General features: G+C 49.8%; 1 protein-coding gene and 1 long non-coding RNA gene across 7 annotated transcripts in view; one reads left to right on the top strand and one right to left on the bottom strand.

The window, feature by feature from the left end:
* LOC143373724 (uncharacterized) overlaps window positions 1–21829 on the bottom strand; it is a 79247-nt gene that overhangs the window by 38168 nt on the left and 19250 nt on the right. For all 3 annotated transcript variants that reach the window (XR_013086518.1, XR_013086516.1, XR_013086517.1), the window contains exon 2: window positions 14932–15011. This is a non-coding gene — a long non-coding RNA (uncharacterized LOC143373724). The remainder of the gene's footprint in view (window positions 1–14931; window positions 15012–21829) is intronic.
* The window catches only part of Cpx (synaptic transmission protein complexin), a 182698-nt gene that overhangs the window by 151461 nt on the left and 9408 nt on the right, over window positions 1–21829 (top strand). For all 4 annotated transcript variants that reach the window (XM_076821213.1, XM_076821214.1, XM_076821215.1 and 1 more), the window contains 2 exons: window positions 8762–8925; window positions 21661–21790. In XM_076821213.1, the coding sequence (XP_076677328.1) occupies window positions 8762–8925; window positions 21661–21790 (294 nt within the window). The remainder of the gene's footprint in view (window positions 1–8761; window positions 8926–21660; window positions 21791–21829) is intronic.

The following is a 21829-nucleotide window of genomic DNA, read 5'->3' as shown; positions in this document are numbered from 1 at the left end:
TCAGGACGTTAGTTTAGTCTCACTCGTCAGGAAGTTGGAGGAAACAATTTCTACTACACCTGCTACTCACAATTTTCATCGAAAGTTTGCAAGTTTGCAAGTTTGCGTGCGATTTAAGGGCTGAGTATTAATTAACAGCAAGAGAGATCGCGTCTCCATTCGTCCCTAATAGCACGAATCCTTGTTGGCTGTCTATCGAAATACTACGCGTGGGAGTCATCGGCATATTTGTATGTACGTTTGCACGGACGTCAATTAACGCGAATATCCTCATCACGTAACAAGCAAACAGAAACGCGAATTCCATTAAACAGATACACATTAACGAACCCATCCGTGGAGAACTCACAATCGGGCCTGAACCGACGCGGCGCGGCGCGGCGCGGCGCGGCGCGGCGCGGTCGCATCGATCGATTCAAGAGCAAATTCTAGAGATGCGGTTAATTATAGCAGAGTGGCTTAATCAAGAGTACTTGACTGGAGCTTATGGCAAACCATACGCTTGTTACTCCGACGCGGCGTAGTCATGTAAACGTGTTACGTTGTCAGATTACTCGCTTCGGCCATTTATCGATCACTGATTACGAACTAGTCATTTAAGACAATGGCCTGACAGCAATCCCCGGCTGATTATCGTGTCAATCCCCCGCTCGCTCTATTCTATCGTTCCGCCTATCGATAGCACCGCTGATACGGTGTCTGAAGCCGGGTTAAGGAAATCTCGCGAGTCAGAGATCTGGCGAGCGAATGAACGAGTCAGAGGATGGGAGAGTGACAGAGCGAAATTTATCGCCGAAAAGCCAGGAGAAAGGGTCCAAAGGAGCCGGAGGACGATCTAGTTAATAAGATTGATGCGTCGGAACCGGACGAGCCGAGGATCCACAGGAAGGAGGAAGGAAGTTCGATGCAGCTACTTCGATGTCTGCTTGCATTAGCGCCGGACAACGGGGCGATGTTTTATGCATGAATGGAAAAACGTCCGGACAATTTGTTCTTGCCCCGTGGCAGCGGGGTAACTTTTACCCCGTGGCTCCGACCCATCTCGGTTTAGCTTCTTATCTGGCGAGGATCGTCGATGGAGCATCGATGTCACGCGAACCACGCGTTAAGAACAGAGGGTGGAGCAGCGTAATTCCGCGGAAAACGGAATTTCGATCGTGGGTCGCCAGTCCGAAATTCGTTCGCCGCGGAATCCGCTTTCGATGCAAATCCCTCTCTTGCGAGCCCAGTTTTTCACGATCCTTCCGGGATGTTGATCGAAAACCGATCGCCACGCAAAACGGTAAAAACATTACGCCCACATTTGGCTCGCGTTATCGCGCCTGGAAACTAACTAACGAGCAAGCATTAATAAAAACGATGGGAAAAAGCAGAGAGAGGTGCGTCTCGTTGGTCCCAGTTCCCTGCAATTGGTCCGGGATATTTGGCGTTTCCTGGAACGTGACCATGTTCCAGGGAAAAATGTGACCTCGGCGCCACGTATGAATCTACATAGGTACGTTCGCGATGCCGCTCCTCCGACGAACTCCCGAGACCCCGAGCCAAACTCGCGTAATCGTATGGCCGGGTAAGACCGTGTATAACTCCCCCGATGCGATATTTCGTGGCCGATTGCGGCCTCCGAACGTGCGTACGATAGTGGCAAACGTGCGCGGGTTCCGACATTTCGCGCGGCGACGGAAGTTCCAGGCGACAATGAGGAAGAAATCCCCGGTGCAGCCAGCGCGCCGCTTCTGCGCGAACTTCCCCCGTGCTCCGTTCGTCGATTGTTGAAATTATCGGCGAATAGAAGGGCCGTTTGCGAGAGCGATCGTTACAGCGCCAGATATCGTTTTCGAACACGAGAACGGGTCGTTGGGAACATCTGCGCGGCACCGTGACGAACACGGAAGCATCGTCATCGGGAGCAAATTGAATTTGCATTTAACGGAAATTTACAACAACTGCGAATGCGACCGCTGCTAAATTAAAACGCTAATCCAGGTCGAACAGCGCGAAACACTGCCTGCAAATCTATTCCCCCGGAAAGCTCTGCCCGTTGCTCCAGCAATATTCTGCCGCTCTACCAAGCTTCTCTCCCTTTTTCAGCCAGAATTCGCTTCTACGGGTAATACGGTCCCGTTTAGCGGTAGCATCGCCAGCCAAATGAATCGCCTGTTTGTTTCACGGCACGTGAACAGTTTTCCAGCGAGCCTGCGCGACCAATCGCAGCTGGGATCCCGGTGCACGGCTGACCGAAAAACGGCCGCGCGCATATATTTCGACGGTGGAAAAAGCCAGTTTCGATTTCGAGCGTGTGGACATCGTTACCGAGCTACCCCGATCCATCGAATCTGCATTTTAACTGGATTTTACAAGACTCTACCGCGTCGTTCCGATACAAAACGGCTAACGAGTGTAAAAAGAAAGCAGAGTAGCGAGGCGATGGAGGAAGCAGCCAGCGAATGCGAATCTTCGCTTCGCCGGTCGACAATATGCCATCCAATCATCGGCACGGAGACGTTGCACCTGATGGCGAAACAAGTTTACGCCGATTTCAAAGGAATCCTAGACACTGCTGCAAGATACGGATCGTTCTTTCCGCCTCACGTTCCTATTCCCATTCCCGTTCCCGTTTCGGCTGGATTAAGGGCTAGCTGCAAAGCCTCGTCCGGGGAAACGAGAGAATTATTCGCTCGCAAGTGAATTTTCCAGCGGGCAAAAGGGCCGATGAGTAGAACACGGCGAGACTTACTCCCGGGATTGATGCGAGACTGTGCGATCGCAAATTTGATTCTCGCCTACACGGATCCGTCTTGTTCGCAATTCCGAGCGACCCCCCGATAAATTGTCATCGAAGACGGAAACAAGTTTCCGATCTCTCTGTCTCTCTCTCCCTCTCTTCCTTTCGACGTTGCACCGCTTCCAGGCGTGTTTCATTCGATAAAAAATTTAATCAACATCGTTCAATTAATTGAACTGGGACACGCTGGTCCGCAGACTGTTTTATTAACTGCGTTACCACGGGTTTCCTCCAATTTATTCACGATATGACATTTTTTCGAGCGTTCGCGTTATTCGGGAGGAATTTCCAACTTCCCCTCCGAGACCATCGATGAAAACCCCTCCGCTCATCTGTGCGGTGGATTTAATAGCTGCTCGGAGGGTAATTGGCAAAACATCCGGTATTCCTAACTGGGCGAGTAATTAAATATCGGTTGTTGGGTATAAAAGAGGCCCCCGTTCTATCAAAGAACTTGGATCGTTCGCCTGTTTAATTCACGGCAAAAATATATCGCTAAAAATACGAGAGGGAGCGGACAAGATCGATATAATCCATCGCATTTGTCCTCGATAGCGATATTATTACGTTACGTTATTTCATTTCACCGGGGTGATATATTCAGGAACTTGATCGATTTCATTTCCGACGTAAGACGAGGATCTAACCCGAGATCGATCAAAAAGGTCGCAGAGGATAGAATCGTTTAATATCACTGCAAGGGATGAATCCCCCTGCGCTCCGTTCTCCTCTGATTAATATTTAATATATCCTAATGCCGAAACTCGCAAGCCCTTCACGTCCGCCACTTCAGAATAGTGGCCAGGAACGAAACAAAGTACCTAATTCCTTCGATCTACCTACGAGCGTAGCCCAACGTGCAAAGGAAATCCTTGTCGCGCGTAATCGCGCCCTATGCCCGAAACATCTTGCAGCCTGCACGTCCACCAATTCCACGGTGCCCTTTCATTGCAGCGGGAGCCGTGAAATTCTCGGACGACTGCCAGAGAATTTAATTTTATCAAACAAAAGTGTTCAAACCCGCATACCTGCGCTTTCTATTTCTGCCGTCCCGCTGGACAGAAAGAATTCGCTCTGCCGCGGAAAAAAGATGAAAAACCTATCGCCCGACCTCTCTCAGAAAAATTCTACTGCGACTGTTTAATCGTTCCCGTGTCTCACGCCCAGCAAGCTTCCGGCGCTAACAGGGACTGCGTGCTAATTCCTCCGTCCAGGAATTAAGCTGTACAATCGTTTGTAACGCGTTACGTATGCATTTGGCGCGCGGAAACCGTGGATCGTGCCGGAAAACAAAAGAAAAGCTCACATTAATCTTCGCGCGACGACCCACGATGGTCTGCCAGCCCAGAGTCTCTCGCGTTCAGCTGCATCGAACGGGAACGTCATTTGGAATCAAAACTATGCAGACGGAGAAACGTTCAAGCTCCATTGTCACCAGAGAATGCAAAACGGAGGCGTGGTCCGATATCCCAGTTCTCAGCGACACCTTCCTTAAAAGCCTCCTTTATTAATCTCTTCCTTCGTCACTCGCCCTTAAGTGACAGGGCGTAACATTGTTATGCACTCTTCTGGCCATTCTCTCGATTCCTCGTTTCAGCGCAACAATGCGGAAGGAACGAGGGCCGAATTCTCGTTAATGAGTTTCAACTGCGCATTCTTACCGACCTTTCCCACCTCTTTTTCGCCAGCTTTTCTCTGGCCAACCGCGACCTAAACTCGCGATTTCGCGACCAACTTACTTCTCCATTGTGCTCCAAGACTTTTTAACCTCGCGTCCCGCTCGACGATACGTAGGAGATATTCGCGCAATCATTCACCGATCGATACATAGCTTCAATAATAAACAGCATTTTCATCCCCCCTTGGACGGAAAGACTCGCCCCTTCGTTTACGACACAGCCTAACGTCGCTCGATGAATCGCAGAAATTCGACGGACCCGCCGGTAAGCTCGATCGCTCGCCTGATTAATAATCCCCTTCGATCGGCCGTGAATCGCAGAATTCGATGGAAAAGGAATTTCTGCCAGAGAGGGAGACAGACTGAGGGGAAAAAGCAGAAAGGAGGAACGCTCGTTTGAAATTGCTTTTCGTTGCTTTCATCCGACCGGCACATGGATGATTACCGATGACTATAGAGAGGCCGCGGTTGTTTCCTTTGCGTTGCACCCTTTATACTCCACCTTTTCTCCGCGTTTCATCCGTCCACGGCAAAAAACACCGCTAGATTTGTGCCGGCTTTCCATAATGTCGTCGCCTGAATGGCGGGCAAAAAACAATGGCAACTTTGAAGGAAAATCGCGACCCGTGTTTTCCATTTTCCCTCGTCGGAATATTTTCTGCAAGCCTTTCGTGGTCTCTTTTGTTTGAACGGTGTGTGTAGGACACCGTCGTTCGTCCATGACTGCTCGTTAAAAAATAGGTCGTTAGAAATGGGTCATCCTTCAGAGACATCGATGGCAAAGTATTCTAGAAACCGCCGTGTGCTCTAGAAACGACCTATATTCGCGGGGATACGTGCGCGCGTTAATAGGAAGAAACGCGTAATAGGTTGGCCGGAATGGAATATTTTCGAATAATTATCGCGAGGAACGCGTGCTGCGAGAGGCTGCGCACCGTCCGTCTGAAAGAAGTCTGTGCAGTCATTAAGGATACGGGGGAGAAAGATGTCTCGAAAGCTGGGAAGCTCGAAATCGGAATTTAGCGATGGCATCGTTGCGCGTAATGATCCGCGTGGCGGATTCGCGGGGACAAAAAGCCAGCCGAAGCGACTCTTGGCCTACATGCGAGAGGAGGGTCTCGCGCGATGCGTCACGTCGCCTCGCGTCCACTAGTTTCACTGCCTCTCTCGCTGCAACATCCACGGAGAAACTCTGCATGACTCCAGCGTGACGCTTTTAAATCATCGTCGGTATTGAAATCCCAGCGATGAAAAGTCACCGACAGCCTGGGGACGCGAACGAATTTTCCTGCGCAGCCGCGAGACCTTTTTTCAGCCGGGCATTAATGATTTCTCGGTGAATGGACGTGGCGAAACATTCAAGACAGTCATTTAAATGCTTCTTGGCTTTCACTCGAAGCTGAGCAACGTTTTATAACCGATATCTACAGCATCGCGGAAGAGATCGTTTTGGATTTCCTTCCGAGTTGCACAGCCGGAGTGAATGTAGCGCAAAAATGTAGAATTCATAGTTCCGCTGTTGATCACGAGTTCCACGAGTCTCTGATCGTCTCCTTGAAGAAGGAAATTTCGCGGTCGATAACGCTGATAAGAACGTGGATCGTTCTACGTCCACCTTCCGGTGATCCGTGTGAGGTGTGGCGAGACGAGGCCAGGGTAGGCGAAGCGAGGTGAAGTGAGAACGAGACGAGGTGGAAAGCTAGAAACGACGCGTACCCGCGAAAATGTCGGTGCAAATGACAATGTCCCCGCTCCGTCGCTCCATTTGCACCGAGGGCAATTGTCCTCGTTCGCTATTATGGCCGTTCTTGTTGTACGACTACACCCAGGAGATGATGTTCCAGCGCGCAGATGAGCCGTGCGCCGTTCGTAAATCGGGCCAACCAAATGTGCGCCATCGAAACGTCCAACATTTATCGTTACTTTTTCATCCGAATGCCATCCAGTCGACTGAAACATTTACGGGACGAGCGGCGGCCCCGCCGTTCAAAAATTCGGCCGCAAGAATGCATAATTCCATTCAGCCCGACTTGCGAATGAATTCAGAGCCCGATCAATGCGAGGCTCCTCTACTCGTTAAAATTTCCGCGACTTTTAATTACGCTGGAAGATATTTAAGAGACAAAAGGGACTGAATTGGTCGATCGGGGAATAAAAGCTGTGCTCGCTGTTGAATCGAGGGAACTGGGTCGAACGCATTGTTTCGCTATATTCGGTCGCTATGATAGAAACCAAGTAGCCCGGAGTTTATATCATTCCCGCTTAATCTGCAGCCCGTCCAACCACGTGTTTGCCGAAAGAAACTGGACCAGGTCAGCTGGCGATGCGAGGATCTCGTATGAGCCGGAGGAGCGGGGTAGATCGGTGTCGGGAGAAGTAAGTAAATTTAATTAAGCCCGGTATGATGGATAGAACGGACGAACGGGCAAACGTTCGGACCAGTGGGCACGGAGATAAGTGGATTTTATTTTCCCCCGGTGGAACGAATTTTTCGAACAGCCTTGCTCCGCGCGAGAGCCAGGATACACAGAGTCAAACAGAAGATAAGAGGCAGAGACAGCGGGACGAGGTAATAATGTAAATGCGCTGTGTACGTTGCATAAGCGACAAGACAAAGAAACTTAAAGCGCCCCTCGCCGAGTGGAAGGCAACGATTAAGTGGCGTAGAGTTAAAAGCCAGCCGGCGTGATTAATTAATTGAGCAAAGTACGCGTCGGAACTTACCTACGCGAAAAAAAAAAGAGTAGAGGAATCAACGCTCGCGCAAATTATTACGCGTGATCAGTTGTCCGAGACGGAAATAAATTGATCTCCCTTTGAAGAATTAGGAAGAATTCACGTACCGCACTGTGTGGTCCCTCTTAGCTCCAGCAATCTGCGCTGAAACTAATATTTACGGACTGGGCGAGGTGGTTCCAATTACTTGAATCATCCTGTGAAATCTGCATTTAATTTAAGGAAGAGAGAGAGAGAGAGAGCGGAGGGAAATTGAAGAATAAAAACAGTGGGACAGACGAAGGATGTCCCTGGCTCGGACTTCAAAGTACCTTTCTAGCTGGCGGAAAGCAGTGCTGCGGGAAACAGTGCAAATAGAAGGGACGAGATGGCGGATGGATAGCAGGGAAAGAAAGGGAAAATGGTAGACGACGGCGACGCCGTCGCCGACGCCGGGACAGAAGTAGTATTAATTTCCTCGAGCCCGGAGGTCCTGGCACATCATTCTCTGGCAGACAGCGGGAAAGACGAATTCCCTTTCGCTTCCCTTCCAGCGAATCCGTGTGTCTACCTTCCCGATATTGCCTTGCAGCCTCTCGCATGCTGGACCTTCACCTCGGTAAACACTCGTCGCTATTTACGTAGGAAAAAGAGCATTACCAAAGACAAATTTCCCTTTGTTTACCATTAATTCTACAGCAAGCAAGATGAACAGCGAACGAGGGACAAGTTAAGAGCGGCACAGCTAACAGATTCGCAAACAACCATCCTATTTTTACGCGATTCAAGAGCACAGGGGCGCGACCCTGGTATCGCTGTATACGGTGCATGGAATGGAAGGATGTGTTTCCGCTGTAAACAAGATTTTTCCTCGGGAATACTCGCGGAAAGCCCTTTCTACAGTTTCTACCACACGCTGGACGAGTAACAGCCACGCGAACGCCTCGTGAATCCACTTAATCTTTCGGTAAACTAATAAAACTTCGTTAAGACCGCCCAGCTCCAAGCACCCAGCATTTCCATTGCAGAGTTCGTCTGAATGCGAGCAGTTTGATCGCTCCTTTCTTTCCTCGCTTCAGTCGTCAAACAGAAGATCAATTCGGTCGTAGTTGACTGTAGAGTAGAGCCCGTAATTCGTTATTGTAACGCACACATTGTCCCGTAGCGAGACTAGAGAGCGATTCTCCGTGCAATCTGGGTGGCGGGGAAAGTTTCCTGTTTGTCGTGTCAGTCGATCCACACTTTCCTCCAGCGAAATAATTTTAGTTGGAAACTTGATGCACCTACCCTCAGCAACGGTGTATAAACTACAGTGGAATAGTATTGTTACCATCGCGTTGATTTACAATGTTTGCTCCCCGGGGTAAACCGTTAGTTTCTCGTCGCCTATTATCCCAGTAGTTTGTACACCGAGCGTAACCTAAATGGAACAGGCCAAACTAACCGTGAATGAAACTACGAAGAAGCTTTTTGTCGCAATTATCGCTCGGTCTACATGGGAAAGAATGCGAGCCACGATGAATAGGGTATAGAAAGCACGCGAGCAAGATCGATCCTGTACAATTGTCCGCCCTTTTGTTTTACAGGAGCCGTAGGTGGCGAAGGCGGAGACGAAGATGACAAGGAGAAGGAAGAAGAGCTCGAGAGGGAAAGGCAAGAAGCCATCAGGGAGGCTGAGGAGCGGAGAAAGGAGAAGCACCGCAAAATGGAAGAAGAGCGAGAGAAGATGCGACAGGAAATCAGGGACAAGGTAACAGATTAATCATCTCTTCAATTCTTCTACGCTTCAAATGAATATGAATTTCTTACTATAGAGCCGTAGAACTATAGAAGGAGCAATGATCTTAAGGAAAGCTGAGCTTCCCCGTCCGTCTCCTTGCTGGGGGGTAGCGAACGTAAGGTAGGAAAGGCGAAACTGCCAATGGAAATTTTAGGGTGGTTTTCTCTGATTAAACGTCAGACCACTGCCGACTACGAATCACCGGATTAAAAATGCCAAAGAAAGTGCGCCGAGGAATTGCTCGTCTCAAAAATAGAATCACCCCTAGTAAACCCTATCCATGCTTCTGTCCTTAAGAGGTTCAAAGGAGCTTCGTTTAGAAGACGCGCGGTGAATAGGCGAACGTAACTGGAGAGGCGTATGAATGATAAAAAGCCGCGGATCGAAAGTCTCGTGCTTATTTACAAATGTACGCTTCTCTGTGCTCCGCGGTGCAATCCCCAAAGGCGCGTAAGAAGTATGTAGGTTCGTACTACGTATACGTGCCGTACACATACGTCCGTGTGTATCGAGTAGCTTCTGGGAGGCAGTAGAACCCTCGAAAATTTCAAAGCTCCTCTCCACGCCGCCTGAAAAGACCACTTTCAAGCGGATATTTTTCCGGAGCACCAAGGATACACCGTCGAAATAACTCTACAAAAGATTCTTTTGCTTACGAGGCTTCCATTAACTTCGAAACCATGTTTCGAAGAAAAAGCCACCGTTTTTGGTTCCTACTTCTCGCAGCTGGAATTTTTCAATTACAACATTTCATTTCGGTAGCCTCTAAACGCTACGTGTCCCATTATTCTCTCGATCTTTCTGACATCTTCTCACGGCTCTCGCGAAATGAACATCTAACTCCTCTTCCAAGCAACGCCATTTTATTCCGCGATTACGATGAAAAATGACGTCCTTGGGCCGAGGAGTGCCTATCGATTCCTCTGGTTATATTCGCCAAATCTGGATATCTCTTGTCAGTGGAGCGGAGCTCGACCAAATTAATTCCACCACCGTCTATAGGCATGGTACATAGGCATGTAGCACGCCTGTTCGCGGGCAAACCTAATATTCTATTATCGCTTCTCTTCTGCGGGGCTGTCGGGTCCCTTCGAGCCTACCAGAACAGCCCGAAAGATTATGGCGTAAGCGTAATGTCTTCCGTCAGCCGCGATAAATCTCGCCCTCGGCTTTCCCCGTGTCTCCCGTGGAACTCGGTGAAAAATGAACGCCCACCGAGCGGCGGGTTTACTATAATATTACTTCCCGCAGGATCGATTTCCCCCCTCCCCCCGTGCTTTAAGCGTCCTTGCAAGGACACGCGTTCGAGAACCATTAATTACCGCGGCGTGGTACCGCGGCCTGGCCGCCGACCCGAGCGTACATTTTAATTTCGTCCGCGGTCTCTAGGCAAACCCCCACGGATCGTTACTCGTTGTTATTGCATCGGACACGACGTGTATCGCGTCAACCCGTCGACTTAATGACGGATCACGAACCCGTATGCTAATGCGCGGCAGCACGACAACGCGAGATTGAAATTCTCCTCGACAGGGGAAGCCTGCACGGCTGGGAAAGGTGCCGGCGACTTTGCCGGTGGAGTAATCAAGGCACCGGAAAGTGCAGCAACATTCTCACGCGCGGGAGTAACGTTGATACATCGAATCCTAATTATCGCTACAGCGCGCCGCGCTTTAGCCTCTCGAAGCTAATCAATCGCAAGAGCAGAGGCATATCGCGGAAAAGAATCGACCAGCATCCAGCGCGCCCGGTCGGGCGGGACTTCTAATTAACGTGCAGCCGATTAATGATAAAGAGGAACCCGGATCTATCCCCGTAACTGAAGCGTCTATCCCGTGATAGAACGTCCAGCAAGCCTCGGTTCCTTTGTAATTCGAAGCATCAATAGGAAATAGCGCAATTATCTAACGAAGTTTGATTTCATAATTCGAGCGCGTTAGCTCGTATTTCGCCGGCTGCAATCACGCTAATTAGTCGCGACTGGCGGATGATACGTAACCGTTTCATCAACGGCGGCCATTGTTCACGAGGCTGGCCGCGGTAATCGCGCCCGATAATGACACTAACGAATAATCCTCGACGAGCGATTATTTTCACGCCGCGCGCGTTCTGCAAACTTTCACAAGTACTACCCGGGACAATTTCGATCGCGAACAATGAGCGATAATGGCGGGCACGTTTCCCTCCACCGTCGCCGACACGAAAAATAGCCTTCATTTGGCCGTTCCGCTGCCGTCGCGCCGCGCTGTTATTTTCAAAGCCGCTGGACGATTAATGCGTTTATTTTGGTAAATGCCTCGCTTGATTCCACCGACGAGCGCTGGTGGGCTCGTCGACCGTGCAAAAATACGTCCGCGATAGTCGGGCGAGAGGGAACAGTCGTAATCCGCCATTCGGGATGCAAGAGCGAAGAGCGTGCCAGTGAATCGATCTCGCCGAGTCCCACGAAAACCCAGTCATCTCGAAAGCTGCTCGGCTCCTCCGCCTGTCCCGTAACTCTAAGGACAAAAGCTCTCTCAAAGGGGAGGATAATTTATGAATATCCAGCGAAGAATTTCTCGGAGGATTCCGCGATTACCGTGCAAATAAGGCAAGCTGCCGGGGACGCGCTAGCGCCACCGAACAGAGTTGTAATTATTCGTCCGACAAGAGGACCTTAATCCGGCAGGCGTCATCGGGAGGATAAATGATCCGCGATGGCCGAGTTTTAAGACGGCCGCTCGCTCGTTTGCACGTACGCCCCCGGCGAAGAACGGCGCAAGTCAAAATGCAAATTTCATTGCGGAACGAGAGACTAGGAGCACGGGCTGAATGGTCCGTCACGTTCGCGAGGTGTCGTAAATACTTATGTCCACGCGTGTACACGCACGCACGCAGCTCCTCGAGCGCGAGATAATTTCCGCCCACGCCGCGCCGCGGCGAGCGACGTGCCACCGAATAGCCTGAATTGCGGAGGCCGACATCAGGAAAGATCTAAACCAGCCAAAAATGAAAAATCCCTGTCGCTTTCATTTCCCTCGCTCACTCCGCTAAACGCAACCCTGGCTAATCGGAATGAAAGGGTCGGACACGAACAAAGAATATCTCGGTTTATAAAATACAACGTGTCCCAGAATTTCCTTGGCGTTTGTCACTCGCGACTGTGTGCGTATCGTAGTTCCAGTAGAGGACACTGATACTTTCGCGACAGCGCTACGCCATCGCGGAAAAGCTCTCTTTGAAGCGTTTGCGACTCTTGGCGCATTCAGGGACCACTGTTTGGCTAACTTTTTGCGCCGGCACCGCCAACAGCATAAAACATTTACGGTGCCACCGTGAAACGGAATTGTTTATCGCGAAACGTGCAACAAAGCTGGCGTATTGTTTGCGAGCTCTGCTTCGCCAGGACAAATTCAATCTTTCCATCCTTCCGCGGGACAGAGGGTACACGGCACTCGACATTCTCCAAAACCACTTGAGAATATTACCAACTTGAACGTTAAAAACCCGTGGAAATAAATAGCCGAATAACTCGATACACAGTTTCGCGCGTTCCACAAAATGATGAGAGCCCAGAGAGACGGAGGTCTAGATCCGTCGAGGAGAAAGATAATTTCTCTGGTATCCGCCAGAAAGCGTCGCACAATGAACCCGGTGTTTGAAAAGTTTCCCAACGCGACCGATTTACCACGAAACAAACGGCCAGATGAAAAAGAGTTCGACAAAGGGTGGAGAGACGAACAAGGACAAACAGATGTCACGCAGGATCGTACTATTGTCAATACTGATGTATTGTCCTGTCAGGTCGTAGTCAGCGAGGCTGACATGACCCAGATGGAATCGAGTGCTCTTACAGAATAATCGAGAAAAATACCTGTCCCGATATACGCATTGTACGCGGCAAATGAATAACTCTTCAACCAACCACGCGATGTCGCGCAATTAATTCTTCCGGCGCGCCGGCGCTACGCTCGTTCGTCGAGTGCCTATGAAATTACCCCCCTCGACCATCTGCAAACGATTGAAAGTTAATAGGTCGAACCTTTTAACATCCACGGTGAAAAGAACTGTCGACTCGACAGTTTTGCAAAAGCGACGATTCCGGAATCGCGAATTCCTATCGGACCCTTCTCCGCCGGCTCTCGTCGCTATCAAATTCGAGAATTAACGAAGGTAACCGGAATAGAAGGATGGGATCGGTTCGCAGTCGGAGGCAAAGGACGAGTGGGCTTCCTCGCTGGACTTTCCCCACGAGATCGGAATCGATTTCCTGCAAATTTGCCACCAAGTACAGATTAGGAAAATTGAGACCGCATTCCGTCGGTACGTAGATACGCGAAGAGCGTCGTTCCGTTCCTGAAATATCACTCCCTCGTTAAATGCAAGTGCACCTTACCCGGGTATCCCGTTCCCGCGCTCCTCGACCTGCTACTTTTTACCTGGACACATCTGAATCCCACCGAGAGTTTACCGTAGCAAGGAGTAAAGGATCGGATAGGGCCAGCCTTCTGTGCCTACTTGGTTGGGCGTCGTTCGCGCGGAATTAATAAAAATTGGTGCTTCGTTAGACGGGACATCGAAATCCCTCCAGCGAGTTATTCTTGGATACCCTCCAGGGGTCTCCCCCTCTGCCATTTTTCCGGCAATAACGGACAGAAAACTCGAGATATAATAACATCGGTGATCCCCAGGAGAATAAGGATGTATTCTTAAGCGGAATCTATCCCGCAAGAAGCTTCTCCTCGGTAATCGCGACAGCACCGCTGGGTCAAAGAAAATCCGATTACGAGCCCCGGCTAATGATCGCCAGGAAGAGATTTCGTTATATGCCTCTTAGGAAATTCCGCGTCGAAAGCAGTACCACGGCCTCCCAAGGATAGATATCTTGCGTCGGATAATTAAAAATAGCAGAACACTTTTCTCGATTGGAACGGTGGGTCGTTAATAGCCTTATACCGTCCGTCTTGATTTAGTTGCCTTCTAAGCTTAATTAATTGGAAAGCTGAGAAAAGCAATGGTACAGTCAGCTACGGTGAACGATGAAAAGCTGGACGCTCGAGTGAAGAACGTTTAGACACCACTGGCCATTGATTCCAGGTAAAAAACACGGCAAAAACATGGCTTTCCTTCGTGAAAAGTTTCAGCTTCTGCTTAACGATTTGCTTCGCGAGTGAAGGGCAGAATTAATCACAAACGCGTGGAGAACTAACGAGAATGGTGGCCTAAAAGGCTGCTGGTTTAAAAGGGAGAAGAACGTTCGGTCTCATTAAACGCGAAAATGACTGATCGATAAATTTTTTATAAGAACCCGCTCCCGGCAGTGCTCCGCATGCAAACTTAATTCGTGCACGTCTGCGGACCTGGGGATCCTCGTGCGAGCCGAGAAAGGTCGTCTCGTTTTACGTTTCTCCTCTGTCCCTCAATTAACTTGGACAATTAATTAAAAATCCTCCAGACACTGGCGGCGGGCCAACATCCGTTCGTCACGTTGCCCCGTGATGAGACAATGAAGATGAGAGACGAGAGACGACGACCTAGGTACGCACCGAACCAACATAGCCGATGCTATTCGATATAATGCGCCGCGCTGATGGATTCTTCTAATTAAAAATCTGCTAGCCGCCTTGGGTAATGTCCGATAATGGGAAATGAGTCGCACGAATCTATTAAACCAACTACTCAACAAAGTGCTCGACACTCGCAGAAGAGAACCGAGGAGTTATTAAATCTCTGTCATCCTTCGCGTTATTAACTTTTTATCCCAAGCTCCGTAGATTCGCGAGTATTCATCGAGCACCGATTAACAGCAATTTCCAAACACCGGCCACTGCTACAACGCTAGCTTTAGAGAAATTCCGTTAATTTTCCAGTTAAGCCATTTAACTCGTTCCGTAGTAATGATGCAAGCAGAGTTGACTAACTGTTTCGGTGTTTGTATTGCAGAGCTGGCTGCTCATGTTCACAAGCAGATATATACATATTTTTATATATACATACGTGTCTATCGGGAAGCTGCAAGCGCTCGTTTCCGTTGCAAAAGTAAACCAGCTGTTCCGCTCCAGTTTCGGCGCGCGAGTCTGTAAAACAGAAAATAACGTATTAGGGAGCAGTTCGATAATATCAACCCCCACGCATTGGCGGTAAATAAAAAGCAATGGTATAACTTGAACGTCACATCTCGCGGAAAAGTTTGCTGCGAGTCGTGGAAAATTTCCCAACCACCGATGTGCGCGAAAAATCCAGTTGCGAGATACTTTCGACTATTTACTTAAAATTTAACCTCCCACAGTCGCAGTTACCCCGCTCCGTCCAAGTTCCTCAGCCGAGTCGCTGAAAAACTTCTCCCGAAATAATCTCGAGCGGGAAGAAAACTACGAACGATGATAGCGATAGTGCGAGGCAAGCTGCGGAAATGGAGAGGGCCCTGTCACTGAAATCGAGGTCCTAACCGAGCAGCCATAAATCCAGCAAGAAACAGACAGCATGAAATAGGAATACCCATATGGAACAGGGATTCTAATATGATACGCTGGGATTTATCGCCACGGATACCCCAGCAGTATATCACGATCATTGGCAGTATTATCGGGGAAAAAACGTTCGCGTTACTCCCTCGTAAGTGATCGATACGCTAGTAGAAGAAGACCGGTTGATTTTTTAACGCTTTTCACCGAGTCCACGATGCCCCGGCAATGGACCCCCGGAAACGATCGCGGAAACAGAGGTCGGCGTTTTTCCTCGATCGATCCTAACGTCCTACGGTTTTCGGTGCCATCTCCGGCACTTTGTTCCACCGTGGCACGGGCTTCCTGCTCTTCCCCCAAGAAATTGCCCAGGGAACGACATTATTGCACGTTGTCGTGACCAATCCTCATCGACGTCGCTGTTCCACCGACGCTGTATTTTGTTACGTACTTTATCGAATCATTCGGATACCCCGTACCAGCTGTTTCTTCCGCTCTCGCAGCGAAACCAATGTCCCAGCGAAAAGCTTACCTCCGCCGCGCGATCGGTGAACGTTAAACGCGGCCGAACCCAACGAGCGCATTGTTCCTGGCAAGCTGTTGTCGTTTTCTCTCGACGGACACGCGACCAACAATTCACCGTACAAAGAAGCAATTTGCTCGATCGTTGTCGCGTTCGTTCGAACCATTCACCGCTCCGCGGAGAATAGAGCGAAACTGTGCCTCTCGTTAACGCAAATTCTGAGAGCACGACCCGGCTAGCCTCGTTACCGAGTGTATTCATTACGAGGCAAGTTTCGGAAGAAACAGCGCCGAGTATAAAAGCATCTGTGCGAGTAAGTTCTGAATCGCAAACAGGCGAGATACGATTTTTTTTCACGTTTCGATGGAACCGTAATCGCGAGCAACTGGTTTAACGTTCGTGAGCTCGACGCGAGCACGCGATCGCTGCGCGCCGTGCGCGCGCTGTGCAGTCACGAGCTGGAAAGCACACCTTCGCGTCCCTTCCGACCGCACGGGCCATCCCGTGTCATATTTAGAAAATTATGCGACTGACGGCTGGTCGAGTGGCGAACTTCCAAGCGCAGTCCAGTGATTAAACGCAGGATAGTCGATAATGGGTTTCGCGTGCACGGAAGTCGTAAAAAATGACGCTGGTAGCTCGAAGAGCTGGAAGGGAGGTGCGATGGAATAAACGAGGCGAGTTATGGATGCATAAATACCGCCAGCAGGTGCGGGGAAACAATATTATCTATGTAAATAGATTCGCAACGGAGGCGCGTTGGGTACCTTCTAAATTTCCCTGAATTTCATAACGGCCTGGTCGTAGGACGTCGCGGCTAGATTTGCAGTATAGGAAAGTGTCTTGAATAAAAATGTAGCGTGTAGCCAGCCAATATCCTCGGACGTGCAACGGGTGTTACGCTAATATCGTCTCACGCCTCGATACTTTTGCACTTAAGTCACCATTAGCATAGTCGATAAATCGAGATACTTGCCAGGGAAACGCGATCCTTCTCTATCCGATCGCGCCTCGACGTCCCTGCACGGTGAGATTCAAACGACTGGTACGTACATACGCGTACGTCGCGTCGCGCGGGACGATATAAAAGAAATCGTGCGCCCGAATATCGACACGTAGCCCGTCAACATTCTCGATACCCGAGATCCGCTTGTCTTTCGCCGTGAAGATCCGCGGGAATACGAGGCGCGACGGAGGATAGGAGGAGCGAAACAGCGAATGAACGAGGAAAATGTAGAATGGGGGAAAGAGTAACAGACAGCTTTCCAATTTTCAGAAATTCATGACCCACGGTGGCTGGGGGGTGTCTCCTCGACAGACAGACTGACTGGTGTCAATAAAATGGTATGGAAATACTGAGGAGCCGGCCCGTGGGCTGGCCGTGTATCCGTCCAACGGGGAGTCAGGGATAGTAACTCGCTTTTAAATCAGCCAGATGCGTTCCCTTAGGTTTCTCGTCATTCGCAATCCGTGCACTTTAGTTTCAATATCCCGACGTCGAGCTCGGAGAGAAAGAATCCGTTAGAAAAGGGGCCCCGGACGGACCAATCGGTGATCGATCAGACCGACTGATTCTTTTTCTCCGTGCAGAGGCGATAAACCGCCGCACCGAATGGAACGTGGCAATCACGATTTCGATCTGCGATGTACAACAATACGTAATGGCGCATTGTATCGATCGGGAGTGTCATTAGATCCTAAGTACTTAGGCTAGCTCGCGCTCGAGTGTCGTTCAGTAGTACGAGCCGGCGCTTGGTCAGACGAGACACGAACTACGTGTCAGGCTAATTAGGTTTCGACGCGATAATTAAAATCTGGCGTCCGATCGATATCGCGTTTAGCACGAATACCCTGGCGGGCGTCAAAGGTGACGGCGACGAGAAAAGGAGACGAAGGCGACGAAGAAGCCACGAAAGGGGCGGCGACAAACAAGAACGGCCGAAGGAGGCAGCCAGCTCCAGCAGGAAGAAACGAGAAGAAAGAGAAGACAAAAGATTGAACTTAACTGGGGTCAAATTGACTCTAATAGGGAGTCCCTGCATTCAATATGGCGACTTCCTAATAGAGTCAGGCTGACTCCTTTTAAGACGTTCGCCGAACCATCGCTAGAGTACTTAAGGATGCCAGAGTACAACCAGGTTAGGGCTACCTGTGCGGCAAACTATCGATTAATGCGATAAAATTTCGATATACGATGACAGCTTTTGTAAAAAATAGCCATTACATTCGTCCAGCGTATTGCACTATGCGTGTGCTGCGATGCATGGTAGTATAAGTTCGCGTACCGATAATTCCGTCATTAAACTGTAACGAACTTCTTTTTCAATCTCTACGCAATAAACGTCCATTATATAAATTCACGGTTCGCCGGAAGCGCCGCTCGAAATTGCACATTTTAATGCAGCCACAGTCGCGGGCGTGTACGCGCAATTAGAAGATTAATTTACGTAATTGGTATATCAAGTTTAATCGAATTTCATTAATTACATCGAACTGATATCAATCAAATATTGTAAGCGATCCGGACTACCAGCCGCGCCGATTCAAAATTGCTTTTCAGTCGCGTACATATTAAAGAGCGAGACCTGCGTTTCTCATAAAATACACGGAAATTTGGAATAGTGGAGGCGTTATTAGCCAACACATTGTTCTCCTCTGCCATTCTTTTTCGCACCTCGAAACTGCGCGGCAGAAGCATCCGCTGATCGTGAAAAATATTCGCGATTCAGCGCGACTCGAAGTGGGCCACGCGTTGCGAACCTGTGATTTGCGAAATCGGTTAAAAGATCGGGAATTCTTTTAAAAGTCGCATTATTGTAGCGACGGACATTCGACGAGAAAAAAATTGTATTTTCGACAGAACTATGTCTACCGATCGTTTACCGAGCACGATTCTTTACGCTTCCCGACTCGAATACAGCGGCGAAACGAGCAGCTTTTCCCACCGGAGCCACGTAACGAACAATTTACAAATAACCGCGTTCGCTCCGTGGCCAGCGCTGCGTGCACAGAGTCACGTGATAATTAAGCTGATTGTGAGTGACAGAGAAACCGTGCGAATACTAATACTGTAACAGGATAGCTGGACAATATCGAACAATATTGGCACGCGGCATTCCCGCTGAATCAGCGACACTTGTGCGAATTTCGCTGATGTCAAGCTCCTGATACAGTAGCCGCGGCCGCGTTACGCTTTGGAAGCCGTCAACTTTTGCGCTGCAACTCGCAAAGTCATAAAGATACCGGGAAACTTCAGGGCTTCCAAGACGTAATCACGTAGCTCGAACGTATCCACAATCAGGTCGAGGATATTCCCCTCGGGACCCTCCCTTTGGTCGACTAATTCCGATCATACAGATACCGGTCTGTGAAAATACGCCAGCGTAACGTTATTACGCTCCGGCGGACTGTACATTATCGCGCAGATAGCCCGCGAATGCAATGCGGTGCCTCGCGGAAAGCAAAAAGCTGCTTCGCAAAAAGTGCTGGCCGAAAAAATGTCGCAGTGCGACGCGGCTTGCAGATACGACGCGACTGGAACACACACGCACGCCCCATAGAGAGCACAGCGGAGCGTGTTTGAAGATTTCTCGGGGCTAGTCGCGCGAGTGCGTGGCAATTATGCAAAAGCAGCCTTCCTTCTGCCGGCGCGGTCGCTGCAATTGCTGAACTCGTGGAATTAAACAACGCTCGGGCAAACGGCCGGCCGATAATTAAAAGGCGTCGTACGTGCAAACGCAACGACACCGTTTCTAAAGGGGCGGGAGGGTCGGGGTGGGACGGGCGAAGGCCAGGGATGCGTTATATCGCGAGGGAGCGTTGGCCGTGTCGAGAAGCATTAATTAACGTCAGGATCAGTGCATCACATTTGACATCGTTGTGAGGCACGAGCCGTCGTTTATCCTCGCGCTATCTGTCTCCTTCACGCGCCTCCACCACGCCACATTGCACCCCGCGCACACATTCGTCATGCACCAATACAACGGCAATGGTACGGAGCACGGGAAAAACGAGGAGGGGCAAACTGGACAAACTGTGCTACGATTAGATTAGATGGGTCATCGAAACGGCTACGAGTTCCTGCCTCCAAGTTCCAATCGATAGGGTTACTATACCTCCCCCATACCCTCGCAAATATCCGGCGCGACAGAATCGTCTGTGCGAAACTACCACGTCCCACGTTTCGCCAGTAATCTTTCGCGACAGCATAGAATAGGAGGCGCGTCTGCTGGCAGGGCGACCGAACAAAAGAATAGTACGGGAATCGAAATAAAACGCGAAAAGCCGACGCGAACGACAGGATGAAGAGGAAGAAGGGCGATAGGGAAGAAGCGTCGGGACAGAGAATCTGTATAGCGTTTGTCGGTATGGCGGCGATAGGCGTATGTATACTCCGTAGGCCGTAGGCAGCTACAATGCCGCCGGTGGAAGCAGCACTCGTACAACCGATCACGTGTCTGGCTCGTACCGCAATCGGGCTCATTGTCTGGCGACAAGAGTGGCGAGGGTACAAAGCATGGGGAGTACTCCTGCCGCGTGTAACTGGCATAGCTCGTAACCGTGCGCGCCGCGTGCACCGTCATCGCGGCTCGATGCTAGCAGACAATCTAGTGTAAATAGGGAACGGAGAGCGAGCTGGAAATCATGAGGCGAATTCGATGATACCAGCCGAGATTGAAATTGTCGGGCTAATACGATTACCGAGCCCTGCGCGGGAGGATCGTCCAGTAGCTAGAATGGCTAATAGCCGCGCACCCACCGCTACTTCGCGCGCGACCGCGCGATACATGCGATTGACTGGATCGGGTTTTAAGCCGATTGCCCGAAAACGTTTCTTCGGTAATCTGCCTCGCGCCGATCGTGGTATCGTAAACGCGACGAAATCGTAATTTCATTCGACCATGGTCTCACCAATCGGGGTATAATAAAATTTAAGAGGGAAATACACGAAACCTTTCGGTGGATTTCGAGGAATATCGTAGACCATAGACCTGTAAAACGCGATCGATCGTGGAAATCTCGTTGACGTTAGTTGCGCGAGTCTCCTGCAGTTTTCCCGAAGCGAAGCAACGATCGTAAAACATAACAAACGTTCGGCCCACGTAAACAAGAACCGCCGTAAATGCCCGCGTACGTTTCATTTAGCGAAACTCCGGAAGGGAATCCGTGACAAGAAGGGATCGGGGATGGCTGACGCGGGATCGGGTTTAATGCAGATTTAAACGACGATCGGAGCGATATCAAGCTGAAACGTTCGTTACGTCGCTCGTAAAACCTGTCGAACCCGCGCAGGGACGCCATCAAATGTAAATTAAGTTACCTGTCTTTATAGTCTATTTGTTGCTCGATTAACCAGAAAATCTCTCTGCCAGATGGAACGTTGAAAAAAAGCTGCAGCCATCGAGCAAGAAGTATTTAACGGACAGACATACCGCGCTCGATCGATAGCCTGCCCCTCCACGATAATTGTTTTCCACGAAACAATTTCCACTCGACGTTCTATGCAATCGTCGAATCGTACGTAAAAATTCGCGCGCCACTCGACTGCCCCAAAGAGCCTAATACAGCAGTTACGCGCAAACAACTCCTTCGTTCGTTATTCGTACTAAATACCTGCATCGAGGTGCAAAATTACGAAAAATATGATGGATATTGGCGGGGCCATCTGCTGAGCAACTTGCTCTCATTTATCTCATTTGTCCGTGCTTTAATCAGCTTGCTTTCATTGTTCGATTGCAGTATAACATAAAGAAGCGAGAAGAAGTGCAGGAGCTGACCCAGGAAGAGCCTAATCCTTTGATGCGTAAGAAGAAAACGCCAGAAGAATTGGCCGCGGAAGCTGAAGCGGAGAACGAGGACGAGATTACCAGTACGTATACGTGCCACCATTTATTTCCCTCCCCAAAGA

This window comes from Andrena cerasifolii, chromosome 10, assembly GCF_050908995.1.
Source record: "Andrena cerasifolii isolate SP2316 chromosome 10, iyAndCera1_principal, whole genome shotgun sequence".
NCBI classification, from domain to species: domain Eukaryota; kingdom Metazoa; phylum Arthropoda; class Insecta; order Hymenoptera; family Andrenidae; genus Andrena; species Andrena cerasifolii.
This window is presented reverse-complemented; position numbering and strand designations above follow the sequence as displayed.